This window comes from Sus scrofa, chromosome 13, assembly GCF_054392235.1.
Source record: "Sus scrofa isolate SSC_HxYL_T2T_F1_AM1 chromosome 13, Sscrofa_HxYL_maternal_Yorkshire_Landrace_v2.0, whole genome shotgun sequence".
NCBI classification, from domain to species: Eukaryota; Metazoa; Chordata; class Mammalia; order Artiodactyla; family Suidae; genus Sus; species Sus scrofa.
In genome coordinates, this window is record NC_139395.1 from 151,168,937 (window position 1) to 151,190,539 (window position 21,603).

General features: G+C 42.4%; 1 protein-coding gene and 1 pseudogene across 2 annotated transcripts in view; one reads left to right on the forward strand and one right to left on the reverse strand.

The window, feature by feature from the left end:
- ROPN1 (rhophilin associated tail protein 1) overlaps nt 1-17,893 on the forward strand; it is a 32,534-nt gene extending 14,641 nt beyond the window's left edge. The window contains 5 exon segments of one of the 2 annotated variants that reach the window (NM_001172369.1): nt 5,512-5,639; nt 9,232-9,349; nt 11,197-11,358; nt 16,943-17,118; nt 17,692-17,893. In NM_001172369.1, the coding sequence (NP_001165840.1) occupies nt 5,524-5,639; nt 9,232-9,349; nt 11,197-11,358; nt 16,943-17,118; nt 17,692-17,758 (639 nt within the window). In that variant the 5' untranslated portion in view covers nt 5,512-5,523 and the 3' untranslated portion in view covers nt 17,759-17,893. 2 annotated transcript variants of the gene reach the window in all.
- On the reverse strand, nt 9,510-9,984 carry LOC102157780 (large ribosomal subunit protein eL21 pseudogene; annotated as a pseudogene).
- Nucleotides 17,894-21,603: the final 3,710 nt, after the last annotated feature.

Sequence of the window (21,603 nt, forward strand, 5' to 3'; positions counted from 1 at the left end):
CTGGGAACTTCCATATCCCACAGGCACACTCATAAAAAAGAAAAAAATAACAATAAAACAAAGTATCAGGTGTTTGTTTAGGTACTTTCTGGCAATCAATATTCTTCTAAATCTTCTCCAGGGATTCTAACTAGTGCTGTTAACTGACCACTGTAACCACCATCTGTAGATTCATCACCCTTCAAACAAGCATCTTAATTGGTCTTGTGACGAGAGTTATCAATGCATCTTCTAATAGTAATATTCAATTTTTATATTTCCTTTGCTTCATTTGGTCTCAAACATGCTCATTTCCCAGGCAGGTTGGTAAAATGAGTGATTCTGTAATTGTGGGAGATATTTTGGCCTTAGTTCTTAATTTTATGACCTTTTGCTTAACTTCTTGAACCCAATCTGATATAAACTACCATTGTAGTTGTAAATACTGTTGTAAACAACTTCATAAAACAGTGGTTTTCAAAGCGGTTTAAAGGATGTCTGAGGATCCTTGAGATTTTACGGGGCAGGAAACTATGAAGTTAAAACTATTTTTAGGGGTTCCCAGCATGGCTCAGTGGAAATGAATCCACCTAGTATCCATGAGGATTCAGGTTTGATCCCTGGCCTTGCTCAGTGGTTTAAGGATCTGCTGTTGCTGTGAGCTGCGGTGTAGGTTGCAGTCACTTCTCAGATCCCATGTTGCTGTGGCTGTGGCATAGGCCGGCAGCTGCAGCTCTGATTCGACCCCTAGCCTGGGAACCTCCATATGCTGCAGCTGGGGCCCTAAAAAGACAAAAAAAAAAAAAAAAAAAAAAAAAAAAAAAGATTTTGTTTCTAAAAACAGTAGTTATAGTTTTTTATAAAAAATATATTAATGTTAATATGTAAAGCAATTGTTTTATTTTAAAATACTTTAAAATTTCCAAAATGATAAATATCACAAGATATAACCACATTAACATAAGCTCTTTAGGGTGGGTTCTCAATAACTTTTAGGAATTAAGGGTGCCGAGAGCAAAAATTTTAAGGATTAATCTCTTAAGAGACTATCCATATAATATAGATATTTTCTGTCTCTAGCATAATTTACATGGCACCATTTTTTTCATTTGATTACTTTTTCCATGCAAAGATATTTGGACGGATATTTAGGTAAAGAAAAAAACTATCAGGGCAAACAAATCCAATTTGAAACAATCCTCATTTTATTGCCAAGTGACTTAAATTTACATTTTTGACTACTATATATGTCTGTGAATCTCTAAAAAGTATTAGACTATAATTAGATATTAATATTTAATTTTATATTACATTTGATAGTAGGAAAATAAATGATATATTTAAAATATTTAAGGAGAGACTATATGCCCTTTTTACTATAATCAGATTTCAGGGAAAATAGGTGGTCCATTTTCTTAAGAATCTCTTTTTTTCCTTTTAGGGCCACACCTGTGGCATATGGAAGTTCCCAGACTAGGGGCTGAATTGGAGCTACAGCTGAGGCCTACACCACAGCTTGTAGCAACGCTAGATCCTTAACCCAGTGAATGAGGCCAGGGATCAAACCCGCATCCTCACGGACACTATGTCAGGTTCTTAATCTGCTGAGCCAAAATGGGAACTCCAAGAATAATTTTACATGAATTACAAAACTTGAAAAGCATTCATTAAGGAGAAATTTCAGAAATATTACCATTACTTTAACAATTAAGATGCTAAATTTTCCACAAAATATAAATATTATTTATACTCAGGTATAATTAATATTTTGAAAAAGATTTTTATACTATATTAAAGGCCTATAGTCCCTTGGCTGAACCGATTATTTTCCACTATTATTTGCTTTTAGAATCAAGCATTTTAAAATTTCTATAAACAATGTCATTACAAAATTCCATTAAGAATCAGATTTTGAATATTTTACAAAATATTCAAGAATAAATAAATATATAAATCAAGTCACAATTTTAAAAAATGAACAAAATCAATTATGTTTTATTGCAGACAAGTGATGATGGTGATGAAAAAATATGCCTTCTTTTTGGGAAGAAAACAATTTTTAAAATAATAGTAAGTTAAAGGAAGAACTAAGTATTTGAAATGCATATAGATAAAAGATTGTCACTGACAAATACGTTGGGACTAAAACAATAATCAGACTTACAGAGATGGTTTTAAAATGGTGGTTAAAGGGGGAAATTCCATGCAAGCATCTCTGTTGGCAGGTGCTCTGCATAAAACCTTAAGCACAAAAACAATAATTACTGAAATCTGGAAGTTTACTGACTGAGTGAAATAGTATCCAAATATAATTTCAACTGTTATAAATTTGTGAATGGTTGTAAAATGGTTGCATATTTTGGATCACTATGAAACGTTTACAACCATCCATCGCTCATGGCACACCTGTCACCCATTCTGCCATGACCACTTGTGGGAAGCTCAGCTTTGGAGATCTATAAAAGGCAGAATAGGATGAAATGGTAAAATGCGTACTACAAAAAAAAAAAAAAAAAGGCAGTACTCAAGTTTTGTAGGAAGGCTTAAGGCATAGTAGGGACACAAGATGAACCTTGAGGGTGCACAGGATTTTAACAGCTGGCAGGGAAGATGGAGGGCACCTCAAGTAAGCCAGCCAGAATTCGCAACACACTGAAAGAGAAAAGCAGGATGGAGTACTGCTAACAGTGGATGAGAAAGTGTTAAGCCTTGAATATATAATTTCTTGGAAAGTGGCCAGAGTGGACTATGCGTTAGAAGTTCGGCAAATACGGAGTTCCCGTCATGGCTCAGTGATAACAACTATCCATGAGGATGCAGGTTCGATCCCTGGCCTTGAACAGTGAGCTGCAGTGTATATTGCAGACGCAGCTCAGATCCCACGTTGCCGTGGCTGTGGTGTAGGCCAGCAGCTACAGCTCCAAAATGACCCCTAGCCTGGGAACCTCCATATGCCATAGATGTGGCCCTTAAAAAGAAGATGTTTGGTAAATACTAGCAAAAATTTATAGTGTACAATTGTATGTATAAAGCATGGACAACCTTGAAAGTCAGGATATGGTTATCATTTTGTGATCAGGGCTCTCTGACCTATTGACATTAGCATAGAAGTCATATCTGGACACACCAGCCAGAATAGACCAGAGAATAATCTCAGATAGGGTTACCCGGTAAGATGCTGCACAACAGGTGATTAGAGGCTGAACCAGAGTAAAAGGAGTGGAAGTAGAGAGGATGGGATGAGTTGGAGACACATTCCAAAGGAAATACCAAGGAGACCTAATGACATTCAGCAGATTAAACAGGGATTTGAGGCCAAATTACTGGGGAAAATGGTGGCATCGTGTTCAGAAACAAATCTGGAGAGGGAACTTAGCTGGGAGACGGAGAATGAGTTTTAGTGGAGATGTCCTGGAGGCAGTGGGAAGCGTGAAATGGAGCACAGGTCAGAGGTGAGGGATGGATAAACAGGTAAAATCAACACCGTTTGGTCGTAGCTGGAGCCATGAGAGGATGTGAGCTGTCTGAGAATGGCAGAGGGCAGGACTGAGCTTTGGGAAGATAACTAAGTCTTGCTTAGCAGGAGGAAGGGGAAGGAGTAGATATGGAGATGGAGGCAGAGTGCTGAGGAAACTAGGAAAACAAGCATCGTGTCTGCCATCAAAAAAACCAAAAATATAAACCCCTGAATTCCCGCTGTGGTGCAGCAGGTTAAAGATCCAGTGTTGTCTCAGCTGAGGCAAGAGGTGGATTCCTGGACCAGCACACAGGGTCAAGGATCCATCAAGAAGGAAAGGTGAGTCGTAGTTAACAGGCCATCTCCTGCCTCAGACTGTGTGTATTCAAATCCTGCCTGTCACTTATTAGTTAGGCATCATTTCAAAGCTTTTACCCTCTTTCTTAGTTTCATCTTCTGTAAAATGGTCATAATATAATCTACATCATAGGGATATTTTGTGGATTAAGTGAAAAAATGTATACAGAATACTTAGCACAGTGTCTGGCACAGATAAGGAGTTCATAGATGTAATTGACAATTTTAAGGTGCCAATGGAATGGTGAGGACAGATAAAGTTGCAAAAGGTTAAAAAAGGACCACTTCGCTATGTTTCCCCCATCCCTCTGTTCTTGCTTTCTTTTGGATCAGTCAACTTGTTTTGTGTTGTTACTGTTTTTAATTCCTTTTCTCCTGTCTATTGGTTTGGTTGTTATATCACTTTTATAGTAATTACCCTTGATATTTTGCTATCCATATTTGACTTTTTACAGTCTAAAATTTATATCCTTTATACTCTTCTTCCTCTAAATAAAAGAACATAAATTAAAAGATAATGGAGTACCACCAACCTGAGATCACTTTAATTTCTTGTCTTGGGGTTTCTCAGGTGATATAAATTTAAAACTTAGACCTAGCTTGTGGCTGCAGATTCATGGGAAATTATTCCTCCCCCAAGAAGAAGCTGCTTCCCCCTGCCAGGGGGCAGATATTTTCGGTCCCACCCTTTGACACTGAGTGTGAGAACCTTGGAGGGTTTCAAGTGGAGAGGAGTGAGAGTCCTTCCTTTCATCTGTTTACTTTTTCACTCCTTGCCTGGCCATTTATCTCAAAGTGTCAAGTTCCTGGCATCTACTCTTGCCCCCATGTCAGCCCTCATTTCTTCATTTGTGTTCCACTCTGGTTTCTGCTTTCCTCACTTATTTGGCACATGAGGCTTTCTCTCACTTTCTTCCAATTTCGGCAAGGCAATTTGAAAGGTGTGTTTGCTGAAATTTGCTTAGATGTGTGTTTGGAAGAGATGGGGCTTTTCAGAATATCGAGTTTCTCTATGGAAAGCAAAGTCCTTTGATCTGTGGTTTATTTGTGCATAGTGTTGTATACCATCTATTTTCATGTTTTGTTTCAATTTGTCCTGGAACTTTTCGAGTGACATATATGAGTTTTCTCTTTTACAATTAAAGTGGATGAGTACATGCAAATGTAAACAGAGATGTTTATGGCTTTTTAATGATGATTTTTTAGTTGGAAATGTGTAACCTAATGTCAAATAATAGAGGATTCACCAAGTAAAATTTGCCATGACTATTATCGGTCCAAAAAGAGTTGTGTGATATGGAAGATGATCATGATATGATGCTAAGTGAATAAGCTGTTTTGCATGATCCCATTTTTATTTATACAAATATGTGTTTACATTGAAAAAATTCTGGAAGGAGACATTCTATATTTCAAGGTGATATCATTAGGAGAATTTTTGCTTCTTATTGATCTCTACTTTTCTAATGAACAAGTAGTATTGTGTGTGTTTTTATGTGAATGACAAAATTAATAACAACAAAGAGCAGGGATGAATAAAACACTTTCTAACCTTGGAGTTGTGTAACAATACATCTGTCTTGTGGGGTAGTGAACTCCCCAATATTGAGCGAGCATGTTATAGTCTGGGTGACTTCCTGTCCAGGATTCCTGCCATTTTATGATTCAAAAGTTCCCATTTTTGTGTCTCTTCCCCCCCTCCCGCCCCCCACCAGTAGGTCAACCAATCAATGCCTCAGACCGACAAGCAAATATGCATCCCTCCGGAGCTGCCGGAATTGCTGAAGCAATTCACCAAAGCCGCCATTCGGACCCAGCCGCAGGATCTCATCCAGTGGGCTGCAGAGTATGTACTCCTTTCTCACCTCCAGCCCCTGGTTCCCTTTGGAGGTGGAGGAGGGAAGGTCTTGGAAAACTGGAAGGAGGTTGTCATGGCTGCAGCCTGGGAGTCGGGCTTTATTAGCACAATCTTCACGCTGTGCAGCTCTCGCATGGCTCTGGTGCTGTAAAATCCCTACACAAAATACAGCAAACAGGGCGACGGTGGATGCCCTCCCCTCAAATGAACCAGACTGATCAGAAGGACGCCAGGGGAATAGGCAATGTGTCCTAGAGCAGTCAGCAAGAGTTAGATTACCAAATCACATCACACACGCACATTCCATCGTGTCCCTGCACCCCTACTCCCATCCCCTGTCCCAGTGGAAAAGATTCAGAATCCCTCGGACCTAGCGTGCCTTTCCCTGGTGTAAACCAGGGCCTCATTCTCAGGTCTCACCACTAGGTGGTAGCAGTACGCCTTGGGGAGCCATGCGACGAGCGGAGGGGCAGATTGTGTGGGATCTGTTCAAGCCGGTTCATTCCTGGGTTTTCTCCTTTAATGAGACACCTTCCTCTGATGTTGTTAAAACTCATTCTTTCCCACAGCCAGAGATACCTTGTATCTTATCTTCGGGGAAATTGTTATTTTCTTGAGTGTTCAAACTAATTTGTTCCTTCAACATAAGGACGTCCACACAGTACATGTTGCACTCTGGAAAAAGGAGGCAATTGATGGGGGCTGGCGGACCCCTGCCTGGCTGCAGACAATGTGCCTCAAACACAGATGTCCTCTTTCAGGAGATATCTCCAGAGGCTGCTCAGTGGACAGAGCTTACACAATAGCTGCTGGCCGGGATTGAAACAGCTAGCTTCACACTGAAAGGCTCCCAGCTATGAAACTGCCTCTTAGACAAACATGACTGCCTGAAACTGGGGAACTGAGGCTTGGGGCAGGAGTTGGGAGCTGACCAGACTTCCCTGACCATTTTTCGGCTACTTTTAGTGTTTGGTGAGGCCCCCTTAGTAGGGCTTCAGTGGGAGAGGGAGGTGAAGAGTTAAAAGGCTATAGAGCAGAGTTGGTGGGTTGAGGGAGGGGAGAATGGCCTTAGCATGAGGTTGAGGTACGTGCACTTTCTATGTAGGAAAGAGGTGCATGCATACACCTTTGAGAAGGGCCGCAATGTAATCTAAGAGGAGCCTCACAGAGTCTCCTGGCCAGTGTGCTCATGCTCCTGGGCTGGGCTAGAATGAAGCTTTTATAAATGGAAATAAGCCAGTGGTGCTCATAAAAAAGACACAATGGGGTTTGCTTTGCCTGGTAATGAACCCCGTTTCGTTTTCTATTCTAAATTTTATGTATTACCTCTAAAATTGAACTTTACCGTCAGAAGACTAATTTCTTTTGGCACCCTCAGACAGACTGTGTTTTGTACTATATAATAGTTTAAAACCCCATTTTATTGTTCTTGCGCTGCTGCTTTATAGCTAGAAAAATGACACTTCTTTGTATTGTCCCTGACATTTATGGGAGAAAACATTCTGCTGTTGTAGCCTTCTTGCTCCCATATTGTATCATGGTCTATAAATGTTTTAGATACCCATGAAGAATCAGTTTGTAGTTGAACTACAATGAAAAAAAAAAAAAAAGAGCATATGACCTAAGAGGACTCTCCATCTATTCAGACGTGAAAAGCAACTTGTCAGATGGTTTTATGTGACTGACAAACGTGCAGCATTTTGGAGGTAAAATGCCACAAAGTATTTCCAAGAGAAAATGTTAAATTCATCACAAGCCAAAAATTTCCCTGCATATGAGCTGTCCATGAATAAACCACCTACCAGACATCAGCAGGACATACACTAATTTGTCTTATGGTGGGTATGTGTGACCACGCAAATTTGAAGAACCATGGAATTGTTTGCTGCAAATGAAGCTAAACAACCCAAAGAGAATGAGACCCATGGCTACAGCCTCATTTCCATGTTCTCTAACCAACTTTGCTAAAAGGTCCAAAGCCACACCCATCCCAGCCCTGACTGTCTCATGCACACTGTTAGAGGTGGCCTGAAAGGATTTCTTCTGCCCCTCCCCACCCCATGACCTCCAAGGGAGGCCTAAAAGATGTTTTAGTGCTGGCAGCTGTAGCTCTGCATTGTGTGGTGACTTGGAGACAAACAGTGGTTTGCTCCATCACTGCATGGCTTGACCCTAAAAATGGGCTTTTATAAAATTCCCTCTATGTTCTTTTTCTACCACCTGGATCTGGAGAAATTAATAAAAAGTAAGAGATTGTGACCCAGGGATAGTCAATAAGAGGGCTTCTGATGGAGACAGGCCCTTCCACACAGCATCGGTGCCCCACGTGTCAACCACCCAAGTCCAGTCCCTGCTTTGGGCAGCCCCTTTCCATCATACGTCAATCCTGAAACAGGGGTCAGCATTTTTCCACACTGCACCAAACAGAATCCATTCCACACAGCACTAATAGGCAGGCAGATGTTACTAAAATTTTTGAGGGAAGAGAGAGGAGGATTTCCATGGGGTGTGTCATTCCATGGGGATTTACACACCCCCTGGAAGTTCATCTCAAACCCTTTTTGGCTTGGCTTCTCACCTAAGCCTCTGTTAGTGCCCTGTCAACCTTCTCTCCCTGCCCCACCACCTTTGAAGCCCCAAACCTCACTGCTTCCAGCTAGAAAAACTTTCTAGTTCACCCCCAGAGGACCCCATCTTCTCCCCTTTCTTATGCAAACCATTTTAGTTCTCTTCCAACTTCTCCTTCCAAGATTACATAACCCTACCACTACCTAATACCCACTATAAGCATGTAGAGAGCCATTGTTTTCAAGCATCAAGATCTTTATGTTCAGAAAAAAAAGATACTCCAAGTACTAGGATTCTTCCTTCATAAAAGAGAGTGAGGAGGTTAAAATAACAATAATTAGGGTGTACTCTGGTGGCTCAGTGGGTTAAGGATCTAGCAATTATCACTGCCATGACAGTGGGTTGGATCCCTGGCACAAGAACTTCTGCATATGGTAGGTGCAGCCAAAAGAAAAATAAAATATGTTCTCTTTAAAAATTAATGAAAAATAAAATAACAATAATTTTCTCTCTCCTTTTGTATACTTATATAATATGCATTTTATACATACACAATAATATATATCTCATTATAATTATACACCTATATATGTGTGTATGTGTGCATGCACATACATATGTGTATAAAACACTTACTAAAAGAATGACTTTAAAAAAACCCACAAACAAACCCAATGTGCTTCCGGGAATTCCACACCAAACTTTTGCTGGTTATACCTCATCCTTAGAGAAGAACAAATCTTTTTATTCCCTAAGCTATCTCTATACCTTAAGTGTGAAGTAACAAACACATTCAGGCTTTTTCTGTACATAAATGAACTAAAAACAGTGTCTGGCATGTAGAAGCAAATGTTAGTAAATGTTCTTTTCTTTAACCCTCCCCTCAAAAAAAAAAAAAAAAAAGAAAGAAAGAAAAGAAAAAGACAGGAATAGAGGGGTGAGTTCCCAAAGCAGCCAGAGGCCACTGGAGTATAGGCTGCTCCCTCCAACCCCCTAACTGTTTGTCTTGTAGTTATTTTGGAGCCATGGCTCGCGGAGATATTCCTCCAGTGAGGGAGCGGTCTGAACGAGTGGCTTTGTCTAACTGGGCGGAGCTTACACCGGAGCTGTTAAAGATCCTGCATTCTAGGGTAAGATTCGTGCTTCCAGCCCCAGGCTGGGGGTCAATGTCAAGGGTGAGTACAGACAAAAGTCCCCTTGCCCATCAGCTGGCCACTCAACATTTCAACTTTTTTTTTTTTTTTTACAGCCAAGGTCTTTTATTTTCTTTACACTTACCATGCCACGAATTCATAGAGAATGGGTTCCAACAGTTCAGGCTCCTTTCCATTGGCTCTCAGGAACTGAGCTTCTCTGAGTGGAGCAAGCTGGCGCTTCCACTGAACCCAAGTACCTTTCTCTTTGGCTTCCTTCTTTTTCTGATCGTTTTCCTTCACAGGTTTCAGGAAGCTGTCTTGGCTCTTAAAGTGCTTAAATGTGCTCCACACACACATTAATTCTCTTGGCAAGAATCTTGCCGTTAACTTGTTTCCAGCAGTGCCAACATCATACTGGGTGACATTGCAGTCTCTTCCGTTTTGCCATGGTGACATCTGCGTGGCATGCCTTTTCCAACAGTGCCCATTCCCTATTAAGGATACTGTCTACAATATCACCTTTTTTGTAGATTCGCATGAATGTGGCTGAAAGATCAATTCCGTGTTTTCTAAAAGGCCTGGAAAACATTATGAGCACGTGCCCTCCTCCTTCCCTTTGTGTTGGTCATTTTGATGAATTACTGGGAGATGATGGATGCTAGCTGAAAAGAAGCATTGTCTTAACATTCACTAAACCATGTGCTGAGAGTAAATCTTTGGGGAAGTAGGAGTGACAGTGAAATAGGTGGTAATCTGCATTGTCAATTGGGTCATCCCAGATTGCCTTGGAGCTTTCAGGATGTCCTGGCTCAATGTAAAGCTAATCCCTTCTCTCCAGAAAGTGTAAGTCCACCTCCCTTGCCAGTGTCTCCTTTACTGACTAAGACCATATATGATGCCACTCACAGTTTGAGTTATAGTTATAGTTCCACTGTTATCTCAGGTGTGGACAGAGCCTGGCTTTTAAACTCTGGCTCTCTCCATAGCCACATCACCCTGGGAGCTGTCCTGTGAATGGATGAGGAGGATCTGCCTTGGAAAAACTTGCAGTTTGGCCAACTCCCAAGAAATGTGGCTTAGCACTACCATATCTCACTTTAGGATCCAGGACCAAAAGGTTTGGGGTGATTCAGGAGTGATTTGGCCAACTTCCTTGTATCCCAGAGGCTTAGGATCTCACTGAAATCAGAGGACCATGAAAGTTGTGATAGCGCTTCACTGGGGCACCCGCACCCTTATCGCATGGTTGGCCAACAACTGGCCATGTGTGGCCTTCTCCTCTTGACCACCATGCTCTTTGTGCCATGGACATGGCAGACATCTGAGGACCCAGCAGTGTTATGCATTCAGATCATAGACCCCATATTACTCCTGGGAAAGTGTGAGAGGTGCATTCAGGGCCTAGTGCAAAGAACTCAATGGAATCTAGAAGCAAGAGATTTAACATCTAATTCTAGCTTCACCATTAATTAGTGGTCTCAGACCAGTGCCCTGCCCCTTGGTTTCATTTTCAGACTGCCCTACCTGCCCCATAGGGACAGCCTAGGGTTGAAACAGCAGATAATAAAAGCATTAAAAAAAATTTAAGTGTAATATATGCGTTAGTTTCCCCTGTAACTCTGACACCTGTTGAAATGGTTAGATTGTATCTCAGAATGCTCTTCAGTCAGGTGTATATTCCTCTGCCCTTGCAAAGAGAACTGCCAAACAGAGTCCTCACTGGCCCCCAATACCCTTCCCCACGTCTTGCTGATGCTGGGAAAGGAGGGTCTTTCCTGGGCAGGTGTTCTCAGAGCCATCTCATCCTGTCCCTCATCCCCTGTCTTGTGTCTGTCCCACAGGTTGCTGGCAGACTGATCATCCACGCAGATGAGCTGGCCCAGATGTGGAAGGTGCTGAGTCTCCCGATGGATCTGTTTAATAGTGTGATGAATGTGGGCCGCTTCACGGAGGAGATTGAGTGGCTGAAGTTTCTAGCCCTTGCTTGCAGCTCTCTTGGAGTTGTAAGTTAGCTTGATTGCTCTTTGTTCCTCCTGGGAAAATCCCTTGGAGTCTGGAAGGGCAGTACAATCTACAAACACGGTCAACTCTCCAGGGCTAAGGAGGAACATGCCTCCTCTTGTCTACTTCTCCTCTGAGAATGAAGGTCATTTCTCTGCTCATTGGCCAGAAGGAGGGATTAGGAGGAGGGAGAGGAAAACTGGCATCAGACTCTGGGGAGAGGTTGACTAAGATGCAGCTTTGGGATTATTTATGAATTCAGTCACTGCACTTAGGTTTATTTCCTAAAATAAAATATCTCTCCACTCCTTCCATTCATATTCCTAAAGATAACCAAGAGCCAGCTGTAGAAGAAGATTGGCTTATGCGTGGGATTCACCCACCCAGAAGATATACCAATAGAGATTTTTTTAAAGGGATGCAGCCTTATAGAAAACTACTATTTGATAAGCATAATTGGATATAAAAATAAGAGATAAGGGAGTAGGAAAGGAGAATTGAGGCTATTTCCAGACTAGTCATGACATCACCATGGATGCAGGACCCTCATACAAATGCATGCCTTTTCCAGATTTGACTTGATTTACAATTGGAAGAGCTGCTTTTCCTGTTTTAAAGAAACCAGTTCATATGCAGACTTCAAAGCTTTTGGTAGCATCTTATATGTGGACTCACTCTTGTTAAACGCTATTATAATAACAAATGAAATTGAGTCAGAAAAATGATTTTTTAAAACTCCGTGGAATGCATGCAAGTTTAAAAATTAATGCGAAAATGATTGCCTCTGCCAAAACCAAATGGTACGAGAAAGCTGGTTTGACTCATTGAGTATATCTAAACACGATCTTGCTCTTTCCTCTTAAATATCCTGGGAATGCATACTTGATACTTCCATTTGTGAGAAAAGTTACCAGAAATATTGAAGTCCAACTTTTCCTGTAGTTCTGCTCAACTTTCAGCATAATTATGTCTTTAGAGAGGAGGAGAGGAGGGGCCATTGCTGGGTTGTTGTTGTTGTTTTTTCCTTCTTCAGTGTCTTTTCTAGCAACTATTATGCAATGAATAAACTACTCTCCACAGCAAAGGCAGGCAAGTTGCCAATCAGCGCTAGTCTACTTGTGTGGAAATAGCCCAAGGACGGGGGAAATCACAGAGGGAATATTAAAAACTGACACATTTGATGAGATTCTCATAGGGTCACTGATTTATTATACCACATTCAGAAATGTTGGAGGGGGAGAATGTATTTCTCTGTAGTTAAGCCTGATCTTCCCAATCTACGCTACCCAGGAAGGGCGGGGTATGAAATAAACAGATTCACCCCTTGGAGTTCCCGTCATGGCTCAGTAGTTAACGAATCTGACTAGGAACCATGAGGTGGCGGGTTCAATCCCTGGCCTTGCTCAGTGGGTTAAGGATCTGGCGTTGCTGTGAGCTGTGGTGTAGGCTAGCGGCTACAGCTCTGATTCAACCCCTAGCCTGGGAACCTCCATATGCCGAGGGAGTGGCTCTAGAAAAGGCAAAAAAAAAACCCAAAAAAACAAAAAAACAGATTCACCCCAACTCAGGCATCTTCGTCTGCTTCAGTAGCTGAAAACAGCTCTAAAGGGAATCGCTCAGTCTCTCAGATTGCTCCTCTCTGAATCAGGGTGGCAGTGAGTGTTAGAGGTGAGGGATGACACTGGGATCTGAGAGCAGCCAAGAGGGGGGTTCCCTCATCCCTCGGTCCTTCCTGGCCCCTCTGATCTCTCAGAAACACTCTGTGTGGTTGCAGGCTGTACAGCTGAAGCCTTTAGTCTCTTCTCTCACAGCAGGACAGGTCACCACCATCTCACCTCTGTTCTCACTGGTGCTTAGGGCTTCCTTGGGTCACTTCCAAGTTGCCCTCCTCTGTGCCCTGATCTTGGTCCTCTCCTTGTCCATATACATCACAGTAACCCAGAGTGACATTGGAACACTAAATCCCTCCTCTCCCTCTGCAGCTGCTAGGTTTACTTGGATACAGTTGCCACCCAAACTGGGGAGGGGCTACCATGAGGTGAGTCATGTCTGTCTACTTCCTACTGAAACAGGGAGGTTGGATTAGATGGTCCATGAGGTCCTTTGATCTCTCACACCCTGTGATTCCATTACACCTTCTCTGCTTCCCTGAGATACCCTCAGGCCTGGCTCTGGATAACAGTGGGCCCCGCCAATTCTGAAAATTACCTAGGTGTCTAATTTTGTCCCCCACCTCTATCACCCTTATATCAGAGAACACCTAGAGGGGAGGGGAGGTCCCCTTGTGGCTCGGCAGGTTAAGAACCTGACTAGTATCCTTGAGGATGAAGGTTCAATCCTGGGTCTCACTCAGTGGGTTAAGGATCCAGCATTGCTACAAGCTATGGCATAGTTTGCAGATGTGGCTTGGATCCTGTGTTGCTGCGGCTGTGGCCTAGGCCAGCAGCTGCAGCCACAGCCCCCTAGCCTGAGAACTTCCATATGCTGAGAGTGCAAGCCTAAAAAGGAAAGAAACAAAAACATCCAGAGGTAAAGTCAGCCTGAAGGTCCAGTCCATAAATAAGGGTGCCCTGTGAATCCCAGGGCTAGTCCTGTTATTCCCATTTGTTTCATGCTGGACACCTCGTGGGAACTTAAATATGGAAGTGGTCAGGGTGGCACCATCTGGAGGACAGTCCATTCTTGTTAATCCACATATCTTTAGAGGCAAGCCCAGAAATTCCCTCCTTGCTTTGCCAGCTCACCAGCCAGTCCTGATCTCTGTGCCGTTTAGAAAAATCCAGTCCCTCTTTAGAGAAGAGCCCAGTGGCACAACTTGTGGGAAGCAGGTGCATTTCCTCCAGCCTTGTGTTCTCTGAATCCACCCACAGGATTCAAACACTACATCGCGCAGACCTGCGCTCCTCTTCCCTCTCAGCACTCCTTCCTCTAGGATGTCCGCTCTGCCTCCTGTTCCACTGAGGCCAATTACACACAAGAAGAGATCGTGTAATTGTGTTCACTGGAAGGAAGGGCATATTTTGTTAGCAGATAATTCACTTTCTCAGCCTTTCACCTCTGAGTTTGAAAATGAGGCTTGTAAGATGCTTAAAGTCTATCTTTATAGGGAGTTCTTGTCGTGGCTCAGTGGAAATGAATCTGACTAGTATCCATGAGGATGAAGTTTCCATCCCTGGCCTCGTTCAGTGGGTTAAAGATCTGTGTTGCCGTGAGCTGTGGTGTAGGTCACAGATGCAGTTTGGATCCTGCGTGGCTATGGCTGTGGTGCAGGCCGGCAGCTGCAGCTCTGATCTGACCCCCGGCCTAGGAACCTCCATATGCGGTGGGTGCGGCCCTAAAAAAAAAAAGACAAAAAAAAAAGGCTATCTTTATGAAGTGGAGCCCCATCTGACCAAAAAACTGTACAACAGAATGCAGATATGTGTTTTTTTTGTTTTTTTTTTGTTTTTTTTAATTTTATGGTAGCTGAACCTGGGGCATATGGAAGTTCCTTGGACAGGAATCAAAACCCCACCTCCAAAATGACTTGAGCTGCTGCAGTCAGATTCTTAACCCACTGCACTACAGTGGGAACTCCAGATCTCTGTTTACTTTATTTATTTATTTATTTGGTCTTTTTGCCTTTTCTTGAGCCACTCCCATGTCTGCGACCCACACCACAACTCACAGCAATGCTGGATCCTTAACCCACTGAGCAAGGCCAGGGATCGAACCCACAACCTCATGGTTCCTGGTCGGATTCGTTAACCATTGCGCCATGATGGGAACTCCTGTTTACTTTAGATTTGATTAAATTGACCAGAAAAGCTCCAATCCAGAGAGTTTTTATACATTCATCCATTTATCAAATCTTTTAAAATATTTAAAAATCTTATGAGGGCAATAGAATTTGTTATTTGAATACTCAATAAAAGATAAGAAAGTACCACAGACTGGGTGGCTTAAAAAAAGCAGTTTGTTTTCTCACTGTTTTTGGAGGCTGGAAGGCTGGATCAAGGTGTCTGAGGTCTCCTCCTAGGCTCTTTTTGGTTTTTTTGCTTTTGGTTTTTAGGGCCACACCTGCTGCATAATGGAAGTTCCCAGACTAGGGGTCGAATCTAGTGTAAGTGCCAGCTTACACTACAGCCACAGCAAATCGGGATCTAAGCCATATCTTCAACCTACACCACAGCTCATGGCAATGCCAGATCTTTAACTCACTGAGAGAGACTGGGGATCAAACCCTCGACCTCATGGATATTAGTAGGATTCATTACTGATGAGCCATGACGGGAACTCCTTCTCCTTGGCTTTTAATGATTACCATCATCTCCCTCTTTCTTATTATGGTTGTCCCTCTCTGCATGCATGTCTGGTACTATTTTTTCTCTCTCTTCTCTCTCTGTTTCTGTCCCTGCCTCTCTCTCCCAAGCACCCCCCTGCCCCCGCCGCCCCCTCTCTCTATCTGTATCCTTATCTCCTCTTCTTATAAGGACACCAGACCTATTGGATTAGAGCTTTAATGACTTTGTTTTAACTTAATTAGTTCTTTGAAGACCCTATCTCCAAATTCAGTCACATTCTGAGGTTCTAGGGGTTAGGACTTCAACATATGAATTTGGGGTGCATAATTCATCCCAAAAGAGCATCCCAATTTGGATGAGATTAAAGCAAGAGGATCACAGAACAAAGGCAATAGGGCAGTAGGGCTTTTTAAGAAGCAGAGAGGATGAGCTATAGTGGAAATGATGAAGTCCAGTGCACACATGCTTGCAAATCTACCTCAGTCATGCACACACCCTCCCACCCTCCCTGACAACCTCTTACCAGCTTCCTGTGCACCCACACTCCCACTCTCCTCCATGGACGTGCCTGGCACACTGCCTCACACTGTGCTTTGTAGCAGCTGCTGGGAGAGGACTCCCAAGGGCCTGAGAGAGTGAATGAAAGTGGCCTGCTCCCCTCCTGCGGCACTGCTCCAAGTGTCTTGCTGGAGTATATAAGCTCCACTAATCACCTCAGCCCTTTAGAGATAAGACTGGAGAGCATTAAGAAGAAGCAGTCATTCCAATTTTATAGAAGTTAAAATCAAACTACTCTCTTTCAGTGAGATTATTCTTTCTTTTTCTCTTTTTACTTTTTTGGCCACCACAAGGCATATGGAGTTCCCAGGCCAGAGAGATCAGATCCGAGTCACATCTGTGACCTACTGCCACAGCTTTCAGCAACACCAAATCCTTAACCCACTGTTTTGGGTTGGGGGATGGAACCTGCATCCCAATGTTCCCCAAACACTGCCCATCCCGTTGTGCAACAGAAGGAACTCTTAAGTTATTGTGATGAAAGGAATAAAGGTCTTAAGGCACTCAACTTATTCTTTGAGAGTATTCCTCCAAGCAAGAAAGGGAAGGGAAAAGAGACTCTCAGTAGATACTCAATATTTTGAGATTGAATTAAATGACATTTGGGTATTAAAAAAATCAAATTTTCCAATATTATATCATCCCCACTTCATTTTATGAGATCAACATTTTTGTTTTCTTTGTTGTATCTAAAGTGATTTTAGGCATCTTGACTTTCTCCTCATTTAACCTTATGGCTTTATAGACCATTGCCAAAACTCTCAAGATAGTGTGTGAAGTGTTATCCTCTGACCACGACGGTGGACCTCCCCGGATCCCTTTCAGCACCTTCCAGTTTCTCTACACGTATATCGCTGAGGTGGACGGGGAGATCTCCGCATCACACGTCAGTCGAATGCTCAATTACATTGAACAGGAAGTGTAAGTCAACTTTTACCAAAGTGGAGGGGAAAGACTATGGGGAAAGCAAATCTCACGGGCCAAGCGTAGTGAGGTTACTGTGTTATCCTGCTCTGGGAACAGACGAATACGTGAAGTAAGGATCAGAAAGAGGAGGGGGAAGGGGAAAGAAAGAATGGTATAGGACAGTGATTCTCATAGAATGCTCCCCAGACCAGCAGCAGCAGCACCTGGGAACATGTTAGAAATGCAGTTTCTCAGGCTGCACCCTGAGCCCATCCAATCAGAAACTCTGGGGGCGGGGCCAGGCCTCAGGGTCTCTGCGAGACCTGCAGGTGACTCTGGCTCAGGCTCAGGTTTGACCAGTGGGGCAGGAAGGGAGCAGGAGGAACAGGCAGTGAAGAGATGGGAAAAAAAGAGGGTGAGGACGGCAGGAGCCCCGCAGAATTTGTTTATATGTATATAATCTTTCTTTTTTGTTTTGCATATGTATTTATTTATTTAATTTCCCCAATACATTATTTCTTTATATAATCTTTCTTCATACTAATTGTTCAGTGAGCTAACCCCTAAACATACTTTTTCCCCAAACAGAATTGGTCCTGATGGTTTAATCAAGGTGAATGACTTTACCCAAAACCCGAGGGTTCGGCTGGAGTAAAAGCACAATTATGGCAATTTTAAAGAAGATACAGAGATGATTGTGCTGCAGAATGACTGGACCCCATATGCCATCCAATGTCAGTTTTCTTGTGCATCTGGTACACACTAATAAACAATTAGGCAAAATATGAAATCAGAAATGTGTGGAATTAAGAGGTAAAAGTGTTGGAACGAAACACCTGCGTTAACAGGAGATGAGTATTCTTCCCATGTGAACACTGAGTGAAAGTGGCTAACAAAGCGTGGATGGAAAATGCATCTCAAGTGAAAGCCAGGCTGTCAGATTTTCAGAAGTAGATTGTTATCCCGATACAATTTTGATGTTTTGGTATTGTTAGGAATAACTTACACGAGTATCTTTTACATGGTTAATCCACTTTTTTACCCATTTATTTCTCCATTTGTTGCTACGATGCTAGCCATTCATTCACTCACTCACCAATATTTATTAAGGTTGGCTATATGCCAGGGATAGAATGACCAAATGAAATATAGAACACCCAGTTAAATTTGAATTTTGGATAAATGAATGGTTTTTTTAGTTATTTTTAGTTTTGTCTTTTTGTTTGTTGGTTTGTTTTATTTGCTAAAACTAGCAACCCTGGCCAGAGACTATGCTGGCTTCTGGGCATATACAAATAAATTATATCTAAATTCTGCCTTCGAGAAGGAGCTCACAGTCTAATAAGAAAGTAAGACATGAACTTAAGTCCCTTTATTATAAGTGGCCCCAAGAGGTACTAAAACAGGCCTTTGATTTTGACCCCTTCCTGGTCTGGCTCACACTTCCTCTAAGCCATTGACTTGTTTGTTTTCTTTTTACAGAAGATTTTTTTCTTTTTATAGAAGTTCCTGGGCTAGGTGTCTAAACGGAGCTCCAGCTGCAGTCTATACCACAGCCCCAGCAACACCAGATCTAGGCTGCATCTGTGACCTACATTGCACCTTGCAGCAATGCTGGATCCTTAATCCACTGAGCAAACCCAGGGATCAAACCTGCATCTTCACAGACATTATGCCAGGTTCTTAACTCACTGAGCCACAATGGGAACTCCCTTCTAGGCCATCGATATAGCTAATCCATAGATTCTCACCAGAGACACAGCCTTACAGCACAGCTCCCAAGTCAACCTGCTTCAGCAGTCACCCCAAGGGTGAAAAACAGCTTTGCCCTCAACCTGAGTATGCTGTATTAACAATATTATGCAAACTATGTTAACGATAGGAGCCAACATTTATTAAGGGCTTAAAATGTGCATGTTGCCATAGACAATGCTTTATACATATTCTCATTTTTTTTCTTTACAAACTGACCTTGTGAAGTCAGTGCGATTATCCCCATTTTATAGAAGGAAATAAGAGGAAGAATTAGTCTTAGAGAAATTAAATTGTTCATTGTCCTTGGTGAGAATGAATTTGAATCCAGGTCTGACTTCAAACTTGTACTGCCCTGTATGCACATTGCCTACCTTAGTATGGAATTTCCCACAGAAACAACATCCAGGACAAGGATTTAAGTGTTAAGTAGTTTATTTGGGAGGCAATCCCAGGAATAACGGAAAGGGAGTAGGAAAAGTAAGATGGTGAAGGGAAGAAAGCAAATAGAGGTATATGATCAGGCCACTTAAACCTGGAGCCCAGTCCTGCTGAAGCACTCTGAGAAGTGGTGTACAACACACCTCAGAGTTATTCCAGCCTGAGGGATGAGGAAGCTCTCCATCCATCATTGGCTAAGTGTTGCTTATTCACCATGTTCCCACCTGTTATCGACAGAAGGCTTCTTCCAGGGGCATTAACTTTCTGGCATTACCAGCTTGACCAGCTCATGGCCTGAGCTTCCCCTTGGGCTCCAAAAAAAAAAAAAAAAAAGAGCTCTTAGGTAGGAAGTCACAGGTGTGCACAGTAGACAACTTTGAAGACATGTGGAAGGGGCACCTCCAACCTCTGCACAACGCCTTACAGAGTTTTTCATTTTTAGCATTTTAATCACTACTGTTACTCAACTTGGGTGAGGAGCAAGTCCATAGGAGCTGCAGGGCAATAAGCGACTGACACTGTGCTGTCGAAAAACCATACTGACGCTCAGACCTGACACCATGACCCAAAACAGCAACCCTAGATGAGATCATGCCAAAGGGGCTCTCTTGGTCCTTGCTGCCAATCGACGCATCCTACTGGCCTTCCTATCATGACCAGAAATATCTGAATCCTAGCATGACCCCAGTTAAGCTGTCAAACTGAGACCCTAGTAACATATGGTTTGCATTTCTCCTTTAAAAAGAACAATACTCAGGAAGCAATCAAATCAGGATTTTTTAAAAGAAAAAGAAATGGGCTCTTTCTTTCCTAAATTAAGCTGTTTTGATTAAAGTGAAGACTGCACATACATTTAAAGCTTCAATCGGAAATGCAGAGATTATGGCTCAGTTCCATTTTCTGTGTGCTCCATGCCCTCTCTCTCCTTGATGCTGTTCAATCAGGCACCTCCCTGTGCCCACCGAACCAATAGCTTCCAAGATCTTCCACAACTGGGTGTCCAGAAGGTGGTTTTGAATTATGTAAGAATAGGATTCTTAACCGGAAATTCTTGGAGAGGCTCCTGAATGCCTCTGATAAAATTGTAAACATAGTATATTTCATAAATGTGCACATTAGCATCTCCCTGAGGAAACAAATAAAAGCTTTTAGCAAATTCTCAAAATTGTACAGGATCTCAGAAGGTTAAGAGCCCCGGGGTTAGAAATAATTCCAGAATAGAACAAATGGCTTGAGTCAGAGCAACAGGGCAGTCCAAGAAGAACTGAGTTCATGCTCCTAACATTTAATTTATTAGCCAGTCCACAGCCTTTATAAATTTATCTCCTGGCCATAAATCTTAACTGTGTTTTTAGTTTAGATTTTCATATACTTTGGAACTTTGATGGTTGCCATGTTCCAAACCAAAATGGTTAAACATGAACAGAGACTTTCACACTTCAGAGGTGAGCCAACTGGAAAAGCCATTGGTCCAATGCACCAAATTATAAAACACTGCCTAGACCAAACAGAGTCATCAACCATGATACTAGAGGGACCTAAACTTCCTTATCAGGCTCAAAGGGCTGAGTCCTGGATAATTTTGAGTCTCAGAATATTCAAGTGGCTGTCAGCCTCAATGCAACAGAGCAATCCAAACACTGGTTAGTTCACTTCTTTACTCAACAAGTTAAACATTTCCGCTATGTGCAAAGCATTGTGCTAGGCACTGGGGATGCTACACTGAAAGATCAGTTCCTTGCTTTCATAGAGATTAAATTTTACTTAGGAAGACAGACATGAAATAATAACCACATAAGTGAAAAGTGGTGCTGTAACGTCATGGTATAGGGACATACGCACTAGCTTGTAGGAGTGGGATAGAGAGATGGAAGGAAAGACTTTTTTCAGATAGTAAAAAAGATAGGCTTCAGTTACCACAGATACTCCGACATGTGTTTCTTGTAGCCCATATTTCTCTACCGAGCTCCAGACTCTAATATCCAGGAGCCTAGTCAATATCATCTCTTGAATGACTCCAAGGCACACCTAATCTATGTGCCTCCAAATGAGCTCCAGGTTTGCACTTTTTTGTAATAAAATGTTGGGTGAAAATGAGTTTATAAGCTTCCCTCCTAAAATATTGATCTTTCCCACCATCCAGGTACAAAACCTAGAAACCAAGGTCAATGTAAATACCTCCCCTTTGCCTAACTTCCCAAATTTATCACCAAGTCTTGTTCATTTTACCTCCTGTGCTTCTCTCCCATCTGTTCTCTTCGTCTTCCCTCATACCACCCTCCACTCTGGCTACTAATTTATTTCCTC